An 18,918-nucleotide genomic window follows, 5' to 3' on the forward strand; every position below is an offset into this window, starting at 1 on the left:
CAAGGCGGACAGGATGACATGTCCACTAGATCTGCATACCAAGTCCTGCGTGGCCATGCAGGTGCTATTAGAATTACTGATGCTCTCTCCTGTTTGATTTTGGCAATCAATCGAGGAAGCAGCGGGAAGGGTGGAAACACATAAGCCATCCCGAAGTTCCAAGGTGCTGTCAAAGCATCTATCAGAACTGCTTCCGGATCCCTGGATCTGGACCCGTAGCGAGGAAGTTTGGCGTTCTGGCGAGACGCCATGAGATCTATCTCTGGTTTGCCCCAACGTCGAAGTATTTGGGCAAAGACCTCCGGATGAAGTTCCCACTCCCCCGGATGAAAAGTCTGGCGACTCAAGAAATCCGCTTCCCAGTTCTCCACTCCCGGGATGTGGATTGCTGACAGGTGGCAAGAGTGAGACTCTGCCCAGCGAATTATCTTTGATACTTCCATCATTGCTAGGGAGCTTCTTGTCCCTCCCTGATGGTTGATGTAAGCTACAGTCGTGATGTTGTCCGACTGAAACCTGATGAACCCCCGAGTTGTTAACTGGGGCCAAGCCAGAAGGGCATTGAGAACCGCTCTCAATTCCAGAATGTTTATTGGCAGGAGACTCTCCTCCTGATTCCATAGTCCCTGAGCCTTCAGAGAATTCCAGACAGCGCCCCAACCTAGTAGGCTGGCGTCTGTTGTTACAATTGTCCAGTCTGGTCTGCTGAATGGCATCCCCCTGGACAGGTGTGGCCGATAAAGCCACCATAGAAGAGAATTTCTGGTCTCTTGATTTAGATTCAGAGTAGGGGACAAATCTGAGTAATCCCCATTCCACTGACTTAGCATGCACAATTGCAGCGGTCTGAGGTGTAGGCGTGCAAAAGGTACTATGTCCATTGCCGCTACCATTAAGCCGATCACCTCCATGCATTGAGCTACTGACGGGTGTTGAATGGAATGAAGGACACGGCATGCATTTTGAAGCTTTGTTAACCTGTCTTCTGTCAGGTAAATCTTCATTTCTACAGAATCTATAAGAGTCCCCAAGAATGGAACTCTTGTGAGAGGAAAGAGAGAACTCTTCTTTTCGTTCACTTTCCATCCATGCGACCTTAGAAATGCCAGAACTAACTCTGTATGAGACTTGGCAGTTTGAAAGCTTGAAGCTTGTATTAGAATGTCGTCTAGGTACGGAGCTACCGAAATCCCTCGCGGTCTTAGTACCGCCAGAAGGGCACCCAGAACCTTTGTGAAGATTCTTGGAGCCGTAGCCAATCCGAATGGAAGAGCTACAAACTGGTAGTGCCTGTCTAAGAAGGCAAACCTTAGATACCGGTGATGATCTTTGTGGATCGGAATGTGAAGGTAAGCATCCTTTAAATCTACAGTGGTCATGTACTGACCCTCTTGGATCATGGGTAAAATTGTCCGAATAGTTTCCATTTTGAACGATGGAACTCTTAGGAATTTGTTTAGAATCTTTAAATCTAAGATTGGCCTGAAAGTTCCCTCTTTTTTGGGAACCACAAACAGGTTTGAGTAGAACCCTTGTCCTTGTTCCGACCGCGGAACCGGATGGATCACTCCCATTAATAACAGATCTTGTACGCAGCGTAGAAACGCTTCTCTCTTTATCTGGTTTGTTGACAACCTTGACAGATGAAATCTCCCTCTTGGGGGAGATAATTTGAAGTCTAGAAGGTATCCCTGAGATATGATCTCTAGTGCCCAGGGATCCTGAACATCTCTTGCCCAGGCCTGGGCGAAGAGAGAGAGTCTGCCCCCCACTAGATCCGGTCCCGGATCGGGGGCTCTCGGTTCATGCTGTCTTTGGGGCAGCAGCAGGTTTCCTGGCCTGCTTGCTCTTGTTCCAGGCCTGGTTAGGCTTCCAGCCTTGCCTGTAACGAGCAACAGCTCCTTCCTGTTTTGGTGCAGTGGAGGTTGATGCTGCTCCTGTTTTGAAATTCCGAAAGGGACGAAAATTAGACTGTCTAGCCTTAGCTTTGGCTTTGTCTTGGGGTAGGGCGTGGCCCTTACCTCCTGTAATGTCAGCGATAATTTCTTTCAAACCGGGCCCAAATAAAGACTGCCCCTTGAAAGGTATATTAAGTAATTTGGACTTAGAAGTAACATCTGCTGACCAGGATTTTAGCCACAGCGCCCTACGTGCCTGTATGGCGAATCCTGAGTTCTTAGCCGTAAGTTTGGTTAAATGTACTACGGCCTCCGAAATGAATGAATTAGCTAGTTTAAGGACTCTAAGCCTGTCCGTAATGTCGTCTAGCGTAGATGAACTAAGGTTCTCTTCCAGCGACTCAATCCAAAATGCTGCCGCAGCCGTAATCGGCGCGATACATGCAAGGGGTTGCAATATAAAACCTTGTTGAACAAACATTTTCTTAAGGTAACCCTCTAATTTTTTATCCATTGGATCTGAGAAAGCACAGCTATCCTCCACCGGGATAGTGGTACGCTTAGCTAAAGTAGAAACTGCTCCCTCCACCTTGGGGACCGTTTGCCATAAGTCCCGAGTGGTGGCGTCTATTGGAAACATCTTTCTAAATATTGGAGGGGGTGAGAACGGCACACCGGGTCTATCCCACTCCTTAGTAACAATCTCAGTTAGTCTCTTAGGTATAGGAAAAACTTCAGTACTCGCCGGTACCGCAAAGTATTTATCCAACCTGCACAGTTTCTCTGGTATTGCAACGGTGTTACAATCGTTGAGAGCTGCTAAGACCTCCCCTAGTAATACACGGAGGTTCTCCAATTTAAATTTAAAATTTGAAATATCTGAGTCCAATCTGTTTGGATCAGAACCGTCACCCACAGAATGAAGCTCTCCGTCCTCATGCTCTGCGAGCTGTGACGCAGTATCAGACATGGCCCTAGCATTGTCAGCGCACTCTGTTCTCACCCCAGAGTGATCACGCTTGCCTCTTAGTTCTGGTAATTTAGACAAAACTTCAGTCATAACAGTAGCCATATCTTGTAATGTTATCTGTAATGGCCGCCCAGATGTACTAGGCGCCATAATATCACGCACCTCCCGGGCGGGAGATGCAGGTACTGCCGCGTGAGGCGAGTTAGTCGGCATAACTCTCCCCTCGCTGTTTGGTGAAATTTGTTCACATTGTACAGATTGACTTTTATTTAAAGTAGCATCAATACAGTTAGTACATAAATTTCTATTGGGCTCCACCTTGGCATTGGAACAAATGACACAGATATCTTCCTCTGAGTCAGACATGTTTAACACACTAGCAAAAAACTTACAACTTGGTTATAATCTTTTTTAGCAAAAACGTACTGTGCCTCAAAGAGGTACTAAACGATTAAATGACAGTTGAAATAATGAACTGAAAAACAGTTATAGCATCAAACTTTAAAACAACACAACTTTTAGCAAAGGTTTGTTCCCATTAGTAAATAACAATAATTAAATTTGACATAAAAAATACAAGCAACGATTTTATTCACAGTCACTATAAGAATTCTCACAGCTCTGCTGAGAGAATTTACCTCCCTTCAAAGAAGTTTGAAGACCCCTGAGATCTGTCAGAGATGAACCGGATCATGCAGGAAATATAAAAGTAACTGACTGGAATTTTTTGATGCGTAGCAAAGAGCGCCAAAAACGGCCCCTCCCTCTCCCCCACAGCAGTGAAGAGAAACGAAACTGTCACAAATAAAAGCAAAAAAGGCTGCCAAGTGGAAAATAATGCCCAAATATTTATTCACACAGTACCTCAGCAATGTAAACGATTCTACATTCCAGCAAAAACGTTTAACATGATAAATAGTTATTAAAAGGATTAGTGACCTTTAACAGAGTAGTTCCGGTGAAATACCATCCCCAGAATACTGAAGTGTATACATACATGTCATTTTAACGGTATGGCAGGATTTTCTCATCAATTCCATTCAGAAAATAAAAACTGCTACATACCTCAATGCAGATTCATCTGCCCTCTGTCCCCTGATCTGAAGCCTTTACCTCCCTCAGATGGCCGAGAACAGCAATATGATCTTAACAACTCCGGTTAAAATCATAGTAAAAAACTCTGGCAGATTCTTCCTCAAACTCTGTCAGAGAAGTAATAACACGCTCCGGTGCTATTGTAAAATAACAAACTTTTGATTGAAGTCATAAAAACTAAGTATAATCACCATAGTCCTCTCACACATCCTATCTAGTCGTTGGGTGCAAGAGAATGACTGGGACTGACGTAGAGGGGAGGAGCTATATGCAGCTCTGCTGGGTGAATCCTCTTGCATTTCCTGTTGGGGAGGAGTTATATCCCAGAAGTAATGATGACCCGTGGACTGATCACACATAACAGAAGAAACCTCCTTTAACAATACACAAAGGTGTTCAAGCTTAAATCTGAAGGTTACAACTTCAGAAACAGATGAAGGAATTATACTGTCTGAATCTGAGATTTCATCCTCTGATGCTACCGACGTATCCTCCTCATCAGACTTATGAGGGAGAGCAACCTGTGTAGCAAAAGATGTAGCAGAAACCTTACTTTCTGAATCGCTAATCTGCAGACAAATAAACTCCTCCAGGAGGCTGAGAGGAACTGCAGGGCACTGTATGTGACGCCATAGTGGCTTAGGACAACAAAAACAATCTTTAACAAAAAGTAGGAGGGGAAATTAGCAGTCAGCCCAAACGGAGATTCACAAGAAAAACAGCTATCTTACAGCACAATCCGATTCATGCAGACACCGCTCCGGAAGAGGACGGAAGAGGCGATGACATGATCGGCTGAGCGAAACTGCGCCACGAATAAATCGCATTCTCAAGCCGACTGCAAAAGTAAACTGACACTGTCAGAGTAAAGGCACCAAACTCCTCTGTACTCTGTCTATCAGAAAAAGTGTGACTGCTAAAAACAACATGTTCCATTGACAGAGGCAAAGAGAATGACTGGGGATTATGGGTAGGGGAGTAACACTTAACAGCTTTGCTGTGGTTTTCTTTGCCTCCTCCTGCTGGCCAGGAGTGATAGATATTCCTACTAGTAATTGATGACGTTGTGGACTCTCCATATCTTAGGAAAGAAAAAAGCCCTATTTCCTTTTTAACAGAGTGATTGATAAATGCTAACAATTCTCCGGTATTTTGGGCAAGTTTTTCTCTGAAATTCCTGGTAGGGGATTAAGTTGTACGTTATGCTTTGATTTAGCCCACACAATAGAAGATAAAAGCTTTACATTTTTTAAGATTTTTGAAAAGTTTAAAGGTTTCATTACAAATAAAAAAAATATTTAGGAATAATATAGAGCAATACAGCAGCAAAAATGCACAGTCTTCTGCTATTTAATCTACATGCAAGTACATAAAACTTGTCAAAAAGACAACATTGTCACTGGTTTATGAATGTGCACTTAAAAATAGTTAAATGGACATAAAACCCACATTTTTATGATTCAGACAGAGCATACAATTTTTGACAACGTTCCAATTTACTTCTATTATCATTTTATCTTTTCGTAGTGTCCTTTGTTAAAATGTTGGCATGTAAGCAAGTGTGCACGTGTCTGCATCACTATATGGTAGCAGTTTTGCAACAATGTTATTCATTAGCAGGAGCACTAGATGGCAGCACTATTTCCTGTCATGTAGTGCTTCAGTCATGTGCACGCTACCTACCTAGGTATCCCTTCAACAAAGAATAACATGAAAACAAAGCAAATTTGATAATAGAAGTAAATTGGAAACTTTTTTTAAAATTGTATTCTCTATCTGAACAATGAAATACATTTTTTAGGTTTAATGTCCCTTTAAAGGGCCAGATTTTGTGGATTTCCCTGCCTGGGCTGATCAGGAGTCAAGCCACTGATTGATTTGCCTTCTAGGATTATTTTAAGACTGGAGCTATGAAACACTGATCTACAGGATAAAAAAACAAAGTGCGTGTTTGCTGATTGGTAGGTATATTTTGTGCACAATCCACCAATGAGCACTTGAGTAGGCAAAGAATTTGGCACTGCATTTGTGCACATGGGGGCCAAATTATCAAGCTCCGAATGGAGCTTGATGCCCCTGTTTCCGCACAAGCCTTTAGGCTCGCCAGAAACAGCAGTTATAAAGCAGCGGTCTAAAGACCGCTGCTCCATAACTTGTCTGCCTGCTCTGAGCCCGCTGTCTTCAATCCGCCCAATCCTATACGATCGGGCTGATTGACACCCCCTGCTAGCGGCTGCAAATCTGCAGGGGGCGGCATTGCACAATCAGTTCACAAGAACTGCTTGTGCAATGATAAATGCCTGTGCTCGTACATTAATAAATAGGTCCATGGTCTCAAACACTGAGATAAAAAAAGGCTAAAACACCATTTTTTTGTGCTTGCTTGCAGTATGCTAGGGCTGTGCAGCCCTCATTTACTACTGAAATATTATGTTCTTTAAGTTACTGCCATTAAACATCAATTCCTTGATATCTAGACCCATCACTTTGAAAAAAGTGAAACGTTTTAAATGAAGGGTCTCAAGGATATATAAATTATTATTAAACAAAGGGAATCATAGGTTAAGCCGCCTCTTTTTTTAAAATGAAATTATTAGAGTTTTTTTTTCCCAATGAGGGGTCTCATCATGTCCCTCTGAGTTACAAGATAGGTAGGTCACTTAAGAGTTCTTTTACTGCTTGTCCTAAGATTCACTCTCCATATGTATACAAACATTAAAGAGAGGCATGTTCCAATTCTTTCCCCACCACACAGATACTCATATTATTATTTAAAAGCCACTTATCAGATCCAGCTTCCACCTTCACCTAAAGACCTGTAGTGCTCCACTATTGGTATTGCTCTCCTTCCTTCAGGAAAATCAGCATTGTGAAAATTCTGTAGCAGCAGGCTGCGGCTTCCTGACGGTGTGGAGATGTAGTTGATGAGGTGGCAACTGATGGCTTTAGAAACCATGCTCAACATACTAATGTCCGTAACTGTAACACAAAGAAAAGAAACTAATGTACAAACTAACAGAGCACCCTTATATATACTAACAATTAAAAATCTTCCTTTGTGGAATGTATTAAGCTCTATGGATTCCACATGGATGCATTTTAGTTTTGAATAGACGCATTTTTGTAATATATATGCATTAGCAAAAATGCTCCTAAAAAAAGTTATAACTGTTTAAAAAGTGTATTCAAAGGGATATTATACACTTGTTTTTTCTTTGCATAAATGTTTTGTAGATGATCTATATATATAGCGCATAAAGGTTTTTTTTTTTTTTTTAAATGTATAGTTTTTCTTATTTTGAAATAACATTGCTCTGATTTTCAGACTGTAGGAGAATACCGACGTATACCTACTCCAGCTTGCTTCTGTTTGTGTAAAGGGTTTTTTTCATATGCAAAGGAAGGGGGAGGGGGAGTGTCTGATATTTCCCACTTGCAGTGGGTGTTCCAGTAACCATCTAAACTGGAAGATTCTAAGTAAGTTTTTAAATGGTTTTATACTGGATTTTTATATCAGTATCTGTGCATATTATTCTTTATAGTAGTGTCTATTACATGCAGTTATATGAAAATTGGTGTATACTGTCCCTTTAAGTATGCACTGTGCACCAGCATTTTAAACACAGCACTTGCTCAGAGAGCCTAAAGTGCTTGTACCATCTGGTAATGGCTTAATTTGTTCATTGCTGACATGATACAAGCCCCACTGGTGCTCTGAGCAGCTGCAGTATTTGAAATGCTGGTGCACTGACAATATCTAGCTATACTTCACATGCACGTGCAAAGAAAACACTAAAACAGTGATAACATGTTAAGCATTTTTGTCAATACATGTAAATTGTAAATATTCAAAGAAGTAATTCATCTATGTGCATTTAAATTTTGACCGAAATGTCCCTTTAAATTAAATTTATGTTGAAACTGTGAATTGCTTCAAAGGATTTTTTTTTTGCTAACTAAGGGCAAGATTACAAGTCGTGCGGTATGTGTTTTCCCTGTGCGATATGGTCTTTTCGCAAACAATTTTCATTGCCCTGATATTACAAGTCTTGAAAAATTACAATTGCGTCTTTTACACAACAATCCTTTCTGTGCTCAAAGAGTTGTAGTTAACAGTTTTTCCGCAATAAAAAAGTTACACAAAACACAAAGTACAGTTACACTCATATTAACACTCAGTTAGATTACGAATTTTGAGCGCTATAGGGAAATTAACGACCGCCACAAAAGCCGCGGTATTTCACCTCCCTATAGCGCTGCCATTACAGGTTTTTAAAAACCCGGCTTGTGCGGGCAATATGGTGGCCTTGAGCTCCATACCGCACCAAAATACAAGCGCTGCTTTGACATGCTCGTGCACGATTTCCCCATAGACATCAATGGGGAGAGCCGGCAAAAAAGAAGCCAAACACCTGCGATCGTGGAAACAAAAGCTCCGTAACGCAGCCCCATTGATGTCTATGGGGAAAGAAAAAGTTATGTTTAAACCTAACACCCTAACATAAAAAACACATCTAAACACCCCTAATCTGCCGTCCCTAACATCACCACCACATACATAATGTTATTAACCCCTAATCTGCTGCCCCTAACATCGCCGCCACCTAAATACACTTATTAACCCCTAATCTGCTGCCCTTAACATCGCCGCCACCTACATTACAGTTATTAAACCCTAATCTGCTGACCCGAACATCACCGCCACCTACCTACACTTATTAGCCCCTAATCTGCCGCCCCCAATGTCGACGCCACTATACTATAGTTATTAACCCCTAAACCTTTGGCCTCCCACATCACTAACACTACATAAATATATTAACCCCTAAACCTTACCCTAACGTAACCCTAACCCTAAGCATAAGTCTAACCCTAACGTAACCCTGAACCTAACCCTAAATCTAAATAAAACAATCACTACCTAAATAACCTATTTAAAACTAAATACATACTTACCTGAAAAATAAAACCTAAGCTAGCTACAAAATAACTAATAGTTACATTGTAGCTAGCTTAGGTTTTATTTTTATTTCACAGGTAAATTTGTATTTATTTTAACTAGGTAGACTAGTTAGTAAATAGTTATTAACAATTTACTAACTACCTAGTTAAAATAAATGCAAAGTTAACTGTAAAATAAAACCTAACCTGCATTACACTAAAAACTAAAATTACAATAAAATAAAAAAATTTAATTAATCAAATAAAATTATCTAAATTACAAAAAAAACACTAAATTACACAAAATAAAAAACGAAATTAACAAAAATAAAAACAAATTACTCCTAATCTAATAGCCCTATCAAAATAAAAAAGCCCCTCAACATAAAAAAAAACCTAGCCTACACTAAACTGCCAATAGCCCTAAAAAGGGCCTTTTGCGGGGCATTGCCCCAAAGAAATCAGCTCTTTTACCTGTAAAAAAAAAATACAAACACACCCCCCAACAGTAAAACCCACCACCCAAACAACCAAACCCCCCAAATAAAATTCTATCTAAATAAACCTAAGCTAACCATTGCCCTGAAAAGGGCATTTAGATGGGCACTCCTGTACAATAAAGTTTCCCTTCAAGTGACGTCATCCAAGGTGGCATCCCTTACATTCCGATTGACTGATAGAATTCTATCAGCCAATAGGAATTAAAGGTGAAAAAATCCTATTGGCTGTTGCAATCAGCCAATAGGATTGAGCTTTCATCCTATTGGCTGGTCAACATGCTAAGGCACTGTGGCTGAGCTCTGTAGCAACTCAAGGGGTACAGGTTTGATCCCTGGCGAGGTGCACTCAGCCTTTCATCCTTCCGAGGTTGATAAAATGAGCAGCGCCTTGAGACCCTTATGGGTGATTAGCCGCGCTTTACAAGTACCCAATACATACATACAGCTCACATTCTATTGGCTGATTGGAATAGCCAATAGAATGCAAGTATAATCCTATTGGCTGATTGCAACAGCCAATATGATTTTTTCACCTTTAATTCCTATTGGCTGATAGAATTCTATCAGCCAATCGGAATGTAAGGGACGCCATCTTTCATGATGTCACTTAAAGGGAAACTTCATTGTACAGCAGCGATCGGAAGAAGAGGACGCTCCGCGCCGGATGTCTTGAAGATGGACCTGCTCCTTGCCGGATGGAGGAAGATAGATGATGCCGTTTGGATGATGACTTCTGCCCGCTTGGGTGAAGACTTCTGCTGGCTTCGATGAGGACTTCTGCCCGCTTGGATGAAGACTTCTGCCGCCTGGATGAGGATGGATGTCTGGTCTTCAAAAACTGTAAGTGGATCATCAGGGTTTAGTATTAGGTTTTTTTAAGGGTTTATTGGGTGGGTTTTATTTTTAGAGTAGGGTTTTGGGCAATGTAAAAGAGCTAAATGCCCTTTTAAGGGCAATGCCTATCCAAATGCCCTTTTCAGGGCAATGGTTAGCTTAGGTTTATTTAGATATTTTATTTGGGGGGTTTGGGTTTTACTGTTTGGGGGGTGTTTGTATTTTTTTTACAGGTAAAAGAGCTGATTTATTTGGGGCAATGCCCCGCAAAAGGCCCTTTTAAGGGCCATTGGCAGTTTAGTGTAGGCTAGGGGTTTTTTTTATTTTGGGGGGGCTTTTATATTTTGATAGGGCTATTAGATTAGGAGTAATTTTTTATTTTTGATAATTTTGTTTTTTATTTTGTGTAATTTAGTGTTTGTTTTTAATTTAGATAATTCTATTTGATTATTATTTTTTTTTATTTTATTGTAATGTTTGTTTTTAGTATAAGGCAGGTTAGGTTTTATTTTACAGGTAACTTTGTATTTATTTTAACTAGGTAGTTAGTAAATAGTTAATACCTATTTACTAACTAGTCCACCTAGTTAAAATAAATACAAATTTACCTGTGAAATAAAAATAAAACCTAAGCTAGCTACAATGTAACTATTATTTTTTTCTTAGCTAGCTTAGGTTTTATTTTACAGGTAAGTTTGAATTTAGTTTTAAATAGGTTATTTAAGTAATAATTGTAAGTTTTATTTAGATTTATTTTAATTATATTTAAGTTAGGGGGTGTTAGGGTTAGGGTTACATTAGGGTTAGGGTTAGACTTAGGCATAGGGTTACGTTAGGTTTAGGGGCTAATATATTTATGTAGTGATGCGGGAGGGCGGCGGTTTTGGGGTTAATAGGCTTATTATAGGGGCGGTGTGGGAGGCCGGCAGATTAGGGGTTAATAATATTTAAATAGTGTTTGCGATGCGGGAGGGGGCCGGTTTAGGGCTTAATAGGTTTATTATAGTGGTGAAGATGTCGGGGAGCGGCGGAATAGGGGTTAATACATTTTTTAAGTGGTGGTGATGTACGGAGCAGCAGATAAAGGGTTAATTTATTTATAGTGTTTGCGATGTGAGAGAGCCTGGGTTTAGGGGTTAATAGGTAGTTTATGGGTGTTAGTGTACTTTTTAACACTTTAAATACGAGTTTTATGCTACAGCTTTGTAACGTAAAACTCATAAGTACTGACTTTAGATGGCGGTAAGGATCTTGGCAGTATAGGGTGTAACGCTCACTTTTTGGCCTCCCAAATTTGTAATACCGGCGCTATGGAAGTCCCAATGAAAAAGGACTTTTTAAAAAGTGCCGTACTGACAATGCGTGACGGCCAAAAAGGTGTGCGGTACACCTATACCGACAAGACTTGTAATAGCAGCGTTAGTGAAAAAGCAGCGTTATGAAGCATAACGCTGCTATTTCACTCATAATGCCAAACTCGTAATCTAGCTTACTGTGTATTAAAAAAATTTTTTTTAAAAAAACTGCACACAAAAGTTATAAAGCCTCAAAGATAGGAGGGATTTCGGGTGCTAGAAAAAAAAACAGACAAAGGAATTTTACACTGACATACATACACATACATAGAGAAACATGGATTTATATGTATAGAGATACGTTTAACCATGGAGATAATGTAAATATTTCACATTACAATCTTATGCACATTAAACAATATCTCAGATGGATTTTTTTCCAATGAGATCTTGAGATATCTAGACATATATATATATATATATATATATATATATATATATATATACAAAATAAACAGATAGAGTCCAGCACTATTGAGCTTTTTTACCTTGCTGTGTGCTTGTTACAATGGGCTATCAGCACAAACCCAAACAGATACAGTCCATATGTAGAAAGTAACAGCACCACTGCATCAATATTCTTAAAGGTGAATTATTTCTTTATTGGTGATATCACAACCATTAAAACAGCGACGTTTCGGACCTACATGGTCCTTAATCATGCATAGTTAAAACACAGTAAAACACACATTTAAAAAGGGTGGTGTAACCAATCAGATTTCAGCTCACATTATTAATTAAATTAACCCATACCTATCCAGGCATGAAAATACAAGTATTTACTTTTTCTATTAGTGGCCTCTATTGGTACCATATAGAATGTCACCCTATTTCAATATAAAAAAATTAATAAAAACAAATACAAATCATAGTCCCTATTCAGACCATAAGGATGTAGTGTATTTAATTTCTTGATCCACCAGACCTCCTTTTGTTTTAATTTAAGTTCTCTGTCGCCCCCTCTTCTATGTATAGGAATATGATCGATTACTTGGAAGCGCAACTGACTAACTGTATGTCCCATTTGGGTAAAATGTGCAGATAACGGTAAATACATGTCTTTAGATTTAATTGATGCCTTGTGCTGACTAAACCTATCCCTAGCGGCCTGAGTGGTCTCTCCGATGTAACAGAGGCCACATGGACATTTGAGTAGATAGATTGCATAATTGGTTTGACAAGTGTATAGACCATTGATGGTATACTGTTTACGCTTATCATTCTGGGCCAAAAATTTACCTCTAATTACTGAATTACATTGTGCACAGTGAAGACATGGATAACATCCTTTATTGGGAGTGGTCAAATAATTAATATCAGACTGTTTAGTTGTCCCCACATCTGCCCTAACTAGATTATCCCTTAAGTTTCTCACCCGTCTGTATGATGGCATTGGTGGTAATTTAAAAGACTCAACTTCTGGATTAAATTTTGATAGTAAATGCCAGTGTTTCTTAACTGCTTTGAAAATGTGTTGACTTCACTGGCTATATTCCATAGTAAGCACTAATCTATTTACATCATTTTTGGTTTTGGGTTTAGCTTTACTTTTGTCAAGATCTGTAATATTTTTATTGATAATCTCCTGAGGATAACCTCTTTGGATAAATGTATTACCCATAGATTCTAGCCTGTAAGGCAGTCTATCCTGATCACTGACTATCCTCTTGGTGCGTAATAACTGACTTCTTGGGATAGAATTGAACACTGTCTCAGGGTGAAAGCTTTCATACCTCAAAAGGGTATTTCTATCCGTAGGTTTAGTAAAGAGATCAGTGTTCAATTTATCATCTTGTATGTAGACAGTGGTATCAAGAAAATTAATCTCATGTGCTGAATATGTCAATGTAAATTTGATGTTTATCATTGAGGCATTGATTTCCTCCACAAACTGTATCAAGGACTCCAATGAGCCTCCCCCATATGCCAAAAATATCTTCTATATACCTTAGCCAAAGCTTACAACAGTGATTGAATGACTTGTTAGCATAGACAAATTTATTTTCAAAGCCACTCATAAACAAATTGGCATATGAGGGGGCTACATTGGAGCCCATGGCCGTACCTCTCTTCTGCATGTAGTAAGTGTCCTGAAACAGAAAATAATTGCAGTATAAGATAAGACAAGTCTTAACAGATCATCAATAAAATCTATCTGTGTTAGATCATACAATTTACTGTTGTTCAAGAAACTTTTTATGGTCTCAAGGCCTGCCTCATGAGGGATAGATGTATAAAGATTAACCACATCTAGGGAAAAAATCAACCAATTTTCTTCCATTTTTACCTTTTCTAATTTTGTCAGGAAATCATTAGTGTCTTTTATAAAAGACTTCTGTTCTTTAACCATTGGAAAAAGAATCCTATCCAGAAATATTGACACATTTGAAAAAACAAACTCTGTACATGCCACAATGGGCCGCCCTGGTGGGGATGACATATTCTTGTGAACCTTGGGCAAAGTATAAAAAACTGGTGTTATGGGATGTTTTTTATAAAGAAAATCAAATACCTGTTTAGTTATAGTACTACATTGAAATGCCCTATCAAGAATTGTTTTTAACTCTTTTTGTATTTCCACAAGAGGATTATGGTCTAATACTTCATAAACCCCTCCATAAACCCCCTGAATAGGTATGGGTTAATTTAATTAATAATGTGAGCTGAAATCTGATTGATTATACCACCCTTTTTAAATGTGTGTTTTACTGTGTTTTAACTATGCATGATTAAGGACCATGTAGGTCCGAAACGTCGCAGTTTTTTTTTTTTAATAATTTTTTTATTGAAGTTTAACGTATAGATTAACAAACAAGCTTCGCCCTGAGGCCAAAATTGAATACATTGTCTATAAATTGACATCATTAGAAAGAGAAAAACAGGATATACATGTAACAATATAATTACATATCAAATCGCAACCTGAAAATAGACAAAAAGTTTAGGCGAGGAGGAATATAACTTCATTTTATGTTATGATATTAATGAATGATCTCCACAGTGTTATAGAAAATAATCAATAGAGTATCAGAGTTAGGGATGTCAGGCTGTGGAGAATTAGCTTATGCGTCAGCCACTCTTGGGCTGAGATATACAGGGGGGGGGGGATATTCAGCGGGTAAGCACCGCTATACATATAGGGGAAGGGGGGAGGGGCGGAGCCTTATATGAGTATGCAAAGTTTAGAGTATGTGCTGGGTGCCCATAAATGTCCAAGAAGCGGGATCTTAGGTCTGTCTAGGGGATATTATATCTAATAAATAGCGGATTAGGGTATTCCCTGTCGCTAAGTTTCCCCTCTATTAATATGATTGTACCTATAGTGTTAAAGGAGAGTTAGATAGTAGAGGGACATTATCAGGGTGTAGAATGGCATAACACTGCCATCACGGCAAGACTTAAATACTACGGGCCAGGAGATTATGAAAATAGATTGGTTTTGACAATAGTGAAGGTCTGTAAGAGCAGGGTAGATGGAAAGTGTGAATCAGGGCTTAAAGTGGCTGAGCATTGTCATTATTGTAAAGTTTGTAAGCTATGGGGCAGAAGAAGATTAGGGGATTATGTTGATTGTGAACAGAATAAGGTTATGCAATAAGGGGTAAATAGTAAGTATAGGGCATAAAGGGCTTCTGGGTGAGCTCCTCTCCTGGGGAAATGCTAGCTCTAAGCGATGTGGGAAAAAGGAGTAGGGATATGACCCGCAGGCAACATGTACCGGCGGGAAAGGGAAGAGAGGAGCTCAGCAAGGGCAGACAATTTGTGCAACCGATTAGCTCTACATAGGGGTTATGCTATTAACCAAAACATGCAACTTTGAATAAAATCTATACAAGCTGTAGGGCGTCACTGAAAAATATCAACAATAGTATAGACAGTCCCACTTATGATTAGGAGTCCCCTAGCAAGTAAAACATTAAACATGAGTAATAGAATTATGAATTTGTTTATAAACTAGCTAATTTGTCAAGCACACTGACAATTAGAATCTAAAACATATAAATGAACCTACTGCATATATAATCTACATTAGTGCGATCAGAAGGGCATCATTTTTCAGAGCCCAGGCCACATGTTAATTGTAATATTGGATGGTAAACTAGGGCAAAAATGTTTATTGAACACTTGGGCAGATAGTATAATAGGTGAAAATAAGCTTTCAACTGTGAAAATTGAATTGCCACTACTCTAAAATGGCCTTATTCATATATGCAAATAGCATAATAAAACACCATGTATCACCAATGTGAAAATATAGCTAATGTGGGCTAAGGAAGATACCTGGGTATGACATATATATTATTCTATACAAGTTAAGCCTGAATTTTAACTGACCCAGTCAAATAAACAAGTGCTTAATACTGTGGGTTAAAGTAGTAACGCTGCAGCAATACAAGAGGGTTAAGGTGAATGTATTCATGTAATATAAGCTAAACACATGTCAGCCTGGAACATGGAACTCAGAGTTTCTGTTTCAGGTCTTAGACCAGCATTAATGATGAGACCTAGAGTAGGAGAAGTTTGGTAGTATCTAGAAGAGCTAACTAAACAGGCTATACTGCAACAGGTATGCAGCACATAGTAGACATATTTATTAGCTGGACTACTGCACTCGTTCACTAATAGGTACACAAGCTTACTGGTAAGCTAGTGCCTGAGCTAAAGCATATTAACCTGCTTGTCAGAGTATAGGGAAATGAGAGCTCACATGCAGTCACCAGTGCTGTAATAGTATACATTTACATAAAAGACTAAATAGCAGCTCATCACTCCTCAGGTTAAATAGGCGTATGAGAAAATATATAAATATATAACACTTAAGGAAATAGTAATAATTTCCATATGTAAAAAAGGTAACATAAGCCATCAGCGAGTTGTAAACTATACGAAAGTGGATCTCAATACACCAATAACGTTTTATTGAAATAAATAGCTAAAGTCAAGCATGGCTCTGGGAGCACCGGACCTGATTTGAAGTAGGCTGTCCTCCATTGTGTGGCCTGTATATTTCCTACTAGCCTACATCTCAAGTGTCTAACCTATGCCTCATATCATAGCCTTAACAAGCTCTGGGAAGGCAGCTTTTCTAAAATATATAAGGTAATATAGGCTAGCATATTATTACATAGGCTTGCAAGAGGGAGCTGACATTAATCTAACAAAAATGATTAATACATAGCAATGGTAGTGGTTATATTGGATGCAATCAAATTGGTTATTGTAGGTAAAAGCAGAATGGATATAAGGTAGACCTCTGGAGATCTGGCCCACCAGAAGCCACAACCCACACAGGAGAAATATATCAATGTCTGAATTTAGGCCTAATTTGGCATTATTCTTTCATGGCTATTGCCTAGACAATTTAAACCTGGTGTTGATGTGAAAACGAGTGCGTCAAGAGTATAGATATTAGCAATAAACAAGTGGCTATATAATATTTAGCTATGAACCCAGTAATCAAGTTGTTATAAGGGTTTACCAGGAGCCCTGATGGTATAATCATTTAACGTTAAAGTCATTATTCTGAGAGAGCTGCAGGGGGACGATATGTCACCAGTAATGTTATTAGCTCAGGGGAGATCAAACATGTAGGAAAATATCCCAACCGACAGTACTGTCGTCATCGAAGTGTTGAGTAAAAAGTTAGTAAGCTTAATATAGAGCGCTATGTAATGGCAAAGTATCTCATAAATCATATCCCTGTAGGCCCAGCCAGGAATCACAGATTGGCCCCTCACACATAGCGGGTATCACATAGAGGAAAGGGTGATTCAGCCAATTCCCCTTCTAGAGTATAGATCGCCATGCCAGATCATCTCAAGCATTCTCACATGTCGCCTGAAGTTGCCATCTGCGTGGGTGACCTCCAAGGTCTGCGTCTCTGCTAAGCGATCACTGCAAGATTTAATGCTGTTGTCGGCTTTCAGTGGTCTGCTTGGAGAAGTTCTCGTCAGTGTATCCAGGGCTCCAATATAATGGGGTAGCTGCTGTGTAGCATTCTGAGACCTCCGTGTAAGTTTCAGCTCCCATAAGGAAGTCTGAGAGGACGATCTCCAAAAGTGATTGTTAGTATTGCACTCGATAGTGCCTGTGTCATCTAGCTGAGATTTCTCCTGAACCTCCAAGCTGCTAGCGCCTTCCGATGCGAGTATGACCCAAGTCACCTTAGTGTCATTTGCCTCTGCGGGCAACTCACTCTGCTGCGCTGATGTTAAGACTACTGGCGACTGCACATGGAACCCCCGCTCCGCCTGCTCCGCCATTGGTGCTACAGGCGCCATGCGAAATTCAGTGCTGCATATAATGGCGGTCTTCAGGCTGTTGTAGTTACTAGTCATGCGAGTCTCCAAATCTATTAGGCTTGCTCTTAGGTCAGCATATAATTCATCCATCTTCTATGTTGTAGCTTAGAAGCTTTAGTAGGTTGGGTAAATCTAGGAATGTAAGAAGGAGTGCTGCAGCTAAGATGGCGGGTCTCACCACAAGGCTTTGCCTTTTATTTCACAGATCTAGAAGTCCGGGTGTCTGCAGATGTATAGCTTTCCTGGTTGCTTTAAAATCTGGAGTAAGGATCCAAAGTCTTCATCTTGCTAAAGGGATAGGTAGTGAAGTTCATATATAATATAATAGCTTAGAATAGCTTAAAATGCAGGAGCTGTGCATAGACACGTCTAGTCTCCACGGTGGCTGGCTCCGCCCCCCCAAAACGTCGCTGTTTTAATGGTTGTGATATCACCAATAAAGAAATAATTCACCTTTAAGAATATTGATGCAGTGGTGCTGTTACTTTCTACATATGAACTGTATCTGTTTGGGTTTTTGCTGATAGCCCATTGTAACGAGCACACAGCAAGGTAAAAAAGCTCAATAGTGCTGGACTCTATCTGTTTATTTTGTATACATGGAATCAGCAGAGTTACGTGCACTACCAGTGAGTGAAGGAACTATGGAAGATATCCAACCCTCTACATTTTCCTATTCTGACATAGATGCAGCACGCATCACTTCATTGGCCCTAGGATCAAGGAACTTCTTAAGAAATTCTGCTGAAGTGGATTTAAAAAAGGAATATGAAAAAACAAAGAGGAGATTAATCTCTTTGGAGCTGCATTCAGTCACGCTGGCAGAATATTACCATATTAAAACAATTCCTAGAGGCCTAAGGATAAAACTGAGACCCACCATACTGGCTAACCATGAATTATACAGAACAAGGTTTGAGAGTATACTTAACAAGTGCTCTTTTGATTTAATTGTGCTCACTGTAGAATGTCTGCAGTTAGAGATTGACAAGCAAAAAGGATTAGTGCTGGAAGCAGAGCGGG

The 18,918-nt window shown here is 39.5% G+C and overlaps 1 protein-coding gene across 1 annotated transcript in view; it reads right to left on the reverse strand.

Moving 5' to 3' along the window:
- FBXO47 (F-box protein 47) overlaps nt 1-18,918 on the reverse strand; it is a 512,374-nt gene that overhangs the window by 448,447 nt on the left and 45,009 nt on the right. The window contains exon 2 of the mRNA XM_053717491.1: nt 6,772-6,942. Within this exon, the coding sequence (XP_053573466.1) occupies nt 6,772-6,942 (171 nt within the window). The remainder of the gene's footprint in view (nt 1-6,771; nt 6,943-18,918) is intronic.

This window comes from Bombina bombina, chromosome 1 (genome assembly GCF_027579735.1).
Source record: "Bombina bombina isolate aBomBom1 chromosome 1, aBomBom1.pri, whole genome shotgun sequence".
NCBI lineage: Eukaryota > Metazoa > Chordata > Amphibia > Anura > Bombinatoridae > Bombina > Bombina bombina.